Source organism: Oryzias latipes, chromosome 18 (genome assembly GCF_053564925.1).
Source record: "Oryzias latipes strain Hd-rR chromosome 18, Olatipes_Hd-rR_3.1".
Classification (NCBI taxonomy): Eukaryota; Metazoa; Chordata; class Actinopteri; order Beloniformes; family Adrianichthyidae; genus Oryzias; species Oryzias latipes.
In genome coordinates this window covers 29,735,013-29,741,700 of record NC_136254.1, presented here as the reverse complement: position 1 = coordinate 29,741,700, position 6,688 = coordinate 29,735,013, and the positions used below count along the sequence as shown (strand labels likewise).

Below are 6,688 nucleotides of genomic sequence, written 5' to 3'. Positions count from 1 at the left end.
AAATCTTACTTTATTGAAGTCAAACTGTATAATTCAGGAATTTTTAGCTTTGTTTTAAAGCTCAAGTTGACCGTCTTTCGTTTTTCCGTTCTTCTGGTTGTGGTTGGGTGACCGTCAAGTCTCTCCTCTTTTTTTTGAATGTTTTTTCTGACAAACAACCCTTGTAAAAAACCGTCATGTCCCTGTAAATGTCCACCTGGTTCCTCAGAAAACTCTCCAGAGTCTTCAGTGGCACCTCGACCACGCTAAAACCCACGTGTTCATTCAGCGCGTAGCCTCCGTAGCTTGGGAACATGAACCTGACCTCGTATGGGGAGTTACGGTCAAACCAGGGGCAGCAATACGCCAGCCACAGGTGTTTCGGTGCCGTCATACGGTCCCTGTTGTCTCGTCGGATGGCGATCCCCGGAAGAGTCACTCCCGTCACGATGAAGGACTTGCCGTGGCAGAAGTTGTTCAGGCGCCGGCGGATGGTTTCCAAGTAGGGGTTCCATGAAGAATCCAAGAAGTCTGTGATCAGTGGGACCACGTTGGTCAGGGTGTATGTGGAGGACTTGTCGTCGGGCTCTGCTTGGTGCAAGTCGGGGTTAAGTGGACCGCGTCTGTACTCCACGGCATCCGTGTAATCCTCCAACACAGCTTGACTGTCTTCCACCAGAGCTGGGGTGTCCTCACTCAGAGGGAGAACCCTCATGTTGCTGCCTTCATCATCAGAAGCCAGCTGGAAATGAAAGGATGGGAATGTGGTGTTTATCATCTGAATGTTTTACATTTCAACAGACATTTAAACTTAAGACGTTGGATATTCCTTTGGTTTTAAAGACTGGGTTGCAGTAGAGTACGTCTTCATAATAGTTGGAATCATTCTAAAACGAATGCCTCGGTCACATTCACAGGTACAGAGGTTGATCTGTACAGGTGCGTGTTTTTTTTGGAGGGGGGGAGGTTTCCTGGCCCATTGAGGATTGGGGACAGGTGGGGCTACTTCTTAAGAGGAGGGCAGGGGAATCTTGCAGTTCCCTTGAGGCTCTTGTCACTATCATTCTCATCACTATATGGGACGGTCACTATATGGGACGACGTGAAAGTGGAACGTACCATTGGTGATGCTGTAGTGCCCTAACACCGCACTCCAGTCGTTGGTAAGATACGAATGCTGGCACCTTATTGACAGCCTCACCTGTACGTCATAAGTGTGGGTGACTCACATTATCCTCACAAAGACTTCATAATACACTTGCAAAACACATGACAATGGTACGTTCCATTTTTATGGCTGCAGGAGTCTTTAAGGGAACTGAAAGAAACTCCTGCGCTCCCCGTAAGATTCGGCTGCACCTCTCTACAAGCCTTCGTTGGTCCGGACAACCCAAAAACCCACAGCACCCATACGGGTCAACCCATATGTACGGGTGCATTTGACCTAAGCTGTATATCAGGGATGTCAGAATCCAGGCCTCTAGGCCAACCTGTTTTCCAACCAAGCTGCCATTGAAACTCCTTATTGGCTAAACACACCTGATCCAGGTAATCAGCAGCAGATAAGGCAGGATTTCTGGAAAACCAAGGCGGCCTTGAGGTCTGGAATTTGACACCCTTACTTTAAACTCTAATCTGGTACTTTCAGTAGTTTCGATTCAATCAAACAAACTATTTATTTATGTACTATCCACATACTACCAGACAAAGTGTTGGTAGTATGTGTCAGCAACACAGCTGTCCGGATCTGGTCCCTTCCACCTGCGGATCATGTCATTATCACGTTCACCTGTTGAGTATTTAAGGACCTCTTCAGACCTGCCCTGCTTCGGTTGCTATCTAGCTCTTCTCCTACAGTTCATGTGTTGTCTTGTTCTGGTTTTCGACCCCCACTACGTCCTCGGTTCTGCGCCTCCCATCACATCCCTGACTGGCTCCTCGTCTACTGTCTCGTCGGTCTTCACGGCTACTATACGTTTGCCTCCTCCTTTTGGGTTCCTCTGCCTCCCCGTCACCCTTCCTGGTTTTGAGCCACACCCGTCCCTACGGCCCCCAGGTGCACCTGTCCCCTCAGCGGATGCATGCAGACCCTCATCCCGCACGCTCCTTTAGCAAAGACATTAACCACCATCTACTTCCCAGAGCAGTCGCTGCTGCCACCTGGTTGCCAGGATACTACTTCATACTACTTCTAAGCCGAATAAACTGTTCACTTTTTCCAGTTTTTAAGTGCCTGCTTTTTCGGGTCCACTGGTCTCTCATTGTTCCTTATTTTTTACTAAAAATGTTGTTCCAACTGAACAAAAAATGCTGAACTGTTTTGTCAAAAATGTGATTTTCTTTGGACCGCTGCACAAATACTTGTCTTGTTCTCTTTACCTGAGGTTCAAACATCCACGGCGTGTCCACTCTCCTCTGCCCGTCCGACTTCTTGAAAACATAGGCGGAGTAGAGCGGGAGACGGCGACTGCAGTCGTAGAGCGTGGCATAGCGCTGCTTATCGCCATACGTCTGGCAGATCCACTTCAGGTTTGACCCCCTGATCCCTGCAGGAGGTGTTTGCATGTAGAAGAACTGGCTGCAGTCCTTGAAGCTGTTGGACACAGTGGCACTCCCCAGGTAGAAGACCCTCAGCAGGCAGAAAGACAGCAGGTCGAACAAATTCATCTTCATGTCAGCAGGCCCATCACAGAAAGCCCAGCAACTTCAGGAAATCCATTATTTCGCTTTTTCCAAATAATAAGATGCTCCATTTGTGCTGCTCTTGCTGGTTTGTGATGACAGTTGGAGTCAAACCAGCCATGCAAAGCAGCAGTGGTTCAAGGTAGACCTATTGGCTCCTGGCTTATCTGCTGTTCCCTTCTGCATGTGCATGACAGCATTGTGGTTACGTTCACTTTGTAGATTTGAACAAATGTGCACCTTTTAGCTTTCAATTTCTTCAAAACAGCTTGTTTGTTTCTTCGGTATGATGAAAAAATTATTTTTTTAGCCAAATCGCTGTGAATCAGGAGCAAATACTCAGAAATGCTATTTTGAGCTTATTTTTTTTTTTTTATAAATGTCCTCCGTTATGAGAAAACCGTGACTAGAACATGTTGAAAATACCATTTTCATGAGAGCGGGATATTTCACATGTCCATGCATAGCTGAGGTTTTTAATGCTACGGTCACATACAATACACTGCAACCGTGCGATGGGGAGGCATTGGCAGAATCTTCAAGATTGATTGAAGATGGTTGGCGTGGTCATAAATGTAGATGGCGGCGCTCAGGCGTTAGTCAGCAGCTCTGATTGGACGATGTGTAAATGTCTTGAGATGCGGCTATCCATATCAAGTACCACCAGCCGCCTGGTAGCCCCGGCGGTATATACAAAAAAGCGGGCCATTCTGAACCACTGGCCATTTTTTCTAACACAGATTTCGGGCACACATAATCTTGTCACTTGTCAAATTTGCAAAATTTTAGACAACATGCCTCCCAAGAAACCGAGGTAAGGAAAAGCCCCAGCGCCCATTGAAACAAAGCGGTCCAACCATTGGATGAAGAGCATCAATGCAGCGTTAATGCCGTGCCCCCTTTTACACACAGGACCCACGGGGGCTGGGATCGCCAGGTTGATGCCTGGTCATTGCTGGGCCCTCGGCCCGTGTGCTATAGCTCCTACTGCACTATTTCTAACAATCAGATGGTGGCAGTGGGGACGGGAGCACAGGGGCAGGGGGGTGGCTGGAGGGTGGCGACCTGAAATTGACTGATAATCAGACAGTTTTGGGGTCCTTGGAGACCTTCTTATCAGTCAAGTCCCGCTGCTGCCTTCCTGCCACCTGCTGGGCTGCCACCGGGCCACCTACAAATGTGCCCGGGCGGCCACCGCCTGATGTCAAAACATCGCTCTGTCGCTGAAAATTTTACATTTTTCTTAAAACCTCTGCAGCCGCCATGCAGTGAGAAAAACTCTATCTGCCCCCTCCCAATAAGAAACGCCGCTGCGTGGCCACCTGCCGAATTTTCTGAAAAACTTGTGTTTGGTTCGCCACGCTGTGGCATTTTGAGATATGTGACCATAGTCTGATAAACGTCTAAAGGTATGAGACAAATGGAAAAACTAACTCCTAAATCAATAAATATGCTTGCAAAAGTCTTATAATTCAGTTTGAAATCCAAATAATAATGTGTATTTTTATGATTAAAACCTGTTTCAGATCCAGACTTATCCATCGTCTCACACTTTTGCGCAGTTGTTCAAATTGCAAGATCTTATTGACCTTTTTTTTTGCAGATTGAGCTTCCTAAAAACAAAGAGGTGGTCCAATCCGACCGTTCTGCTGCCAGATATGCGTTTGTGCTCGCGACTGACAGTCACTCTGAATGCAGAGATGCTTCCTGTTGTTGCCACATGTTGGTGTTTTTTTTCACACCGTCAGCAAATGAATAACGCTGCAGCCTTACAGCCATGTGGCAAGGAAAGCGCCCTCTGTCACATCTGTGGTTTTACTAAACCACAATCAAAAAAGAAAAGAAAAAGTCCCTGATATAGAGCTTTGAAAAGATAGATTCAGAAGAACAACAACATTATCATTAATGCTGTAACTGTTTAAATAATAAGAAGAACTACTGATAAACTACAGATATTGGTTTGACCCAAATTATGGTATTAATGAAGAATTTAGAACATGAGTGTAAAATTATTAGACCAAACAAATAAGTCAGTACTGTCATTTTGAAGTTTCCAGCTGGTAGACAAATAATAATAATAATAATATTAACACATATATTTTATGAGGCACCTTTCTCTGAAGTCAAGGTCGCCGATTTATTTAAATTTAAAATTTAAAAAGTTGTTTTGCTACCATGTCAGCTGTAAGCCTCTGACAACACTTTACTTTACTTTAGACTTTACACACTTTTTCCTTTTTGAGAAAATCAAGACCAGAAAATCCTGAAAGTCTGAGTTAACTTGTTGGTGGTATTAGGGCAAAAGGGAGCCGCTGGACATTTCACCTGCATGTATCGCCTAAAGTAAACAATTATTACAGTTTTAAGTGAAAAGTTTCACTTAAACGTCCATCTATCCATTTTCTAAACCCGCTCAATCCCCACATTCACACCTGAGGGACTATTTAGAGATACCAATTCACCTGTGCAGCGTGTTTTTGGACGGTGGAAAGAACCCGGAGAAAACCTCCCCGTACACGGGGCGAACATACAAACTACACACAGAAAGAACCCAGAAGGGATTTGAGCCTTCTCTTTTTGGGGCGAGAGTGCTGACCACTACACCACTGTGTGGCCTACTTATACATATATATATATACTTTATAAGGAAATGTTTTAAATGTGGGTCAAGTGTAAACATTAAAGGTAAAAGGTGTGACTGTATGGCCCTGCAACAGATTGGATTGGAGAACTGTCCAGGGTGAACCCTGCCTTTGCCCCACAAAAGCTGGGATAGGCTCCAGCAACATTGTGATCTTGATAGGGATTAAGCAGAAGATGGACGGATGGAAGCTGGAGCTCATGTTTTCCTTTAGCTTTCTTTTATTGTTTATAGAGCAATAATTAATCATCTATTAAGCTACCTCCAAATTCAAATCTCTTGTGGTGTTCCTCAGGGATCAGTGTTAAGACCTAAGATCTTCTCTTTGATCATGTATGGTTGCTTCCAAATTCACTCACTACCATAAAGGGCATTCAGCATCTTTTTTAGGATGTCCAAGTCTACAATTCCAAAATTCAGAGCCCTGGAAAGTTTCCAGAAGTCTTAGTGAAAGACCAGTGCGCATCGATGACAACTTTATTGGCAAATTGAGACCACAATGCATTGCGTTTGAACGATTTGTCATTTGAAAGAAAAAACATGTAGATTTATTTTTCTAAATCCTCCATGTTTATCATCAGAACACACCGGATTCAGAAATATTCTTTGTAAAGTGTAAATATGTACTAGGTTTTTAATTCTGCAAATGGGTGACGTCATATTTGCCATTTAAAAAATGCCAGATATGCAATTAGTCTACAATTGCTCTACTCCCCATGTTAGTACAACTTTGATTAGAAATGCTCGCCTGAATTGCAAGGGCCATTCTAAACCGGACCGGACCGGACAGCTCAGTGGAAACGAGGCTTAAGAGAGTTTGGACTATTCCACATTTCGGTTAATGGACTCTACCTTCCATGTGGATGAGACAGTTTAATTTGGACAAACTTGACTTTTACACAGAGCTCCCTCTGACCTTTGGGAGGAATCAAATCAAATATTGCAAGGATGAAATTTACATAATGTTTAGTTAGGAATATAGTAAATAAATGTTTATTTTTTTATGTGAATAGATGTGGATTTATGTGCATATTTGAGTAAAAGAAAGACATCAAAAGCTACTTTCTTCTTTCATTTTTACACGTTCTTCTGGTCATGAAAAGAACAAGAGTAAATTAATTGATTAGAATTTCAAAAACACTTCTTCAACAAACATCCCCCTACCGATTACCCATAATGACCCGCGCTGGTACAGCGCGAGGGCTCCCTAACGACCCCGATAAAACCAGTTAGCATGAGCAGAAACGACTCCGCAATGGTGTCTGTGGTGTAAACTTGACTCCGTACACGTCGTATATTACAGTGTCGCTTCTATTTCACGACTTAATCCAACCGTTCGCTTCCCGTTCGGACCACAGACTGTAAAACAACCGCACACACACACAC

At 44.2% G+C, this 6,688-nt stretch overlaps 1 protein-coding gene across 1 annotated transcript; it reads right to left on the bottom strand.

The window, feature by feature from the left end:
• Window positions 1-6,509, bottom strand: LOC101159225 (endonuclease domain-containing 1 protein-like). The gene is made up of 2 exons (XM_004079723.5): window positions 2,359-6,509; window positions 1-721 (listed from the first exon to the last, which is right to left on the bottom strand). The coding sequence occupies exons 1-2, from the start codon at window positions 2,650-2,652 to the stop codon at window positions 62-64; spliced, it is 954 nt and encodes a 317-aa protein (XP_004079771.1). The 5' UTR covers window positions 2,653-6,509; the 3' UTR covers window positions 1-61.
• Window positions 6,510-6,688: the final 179 nt, after the last annotated feature.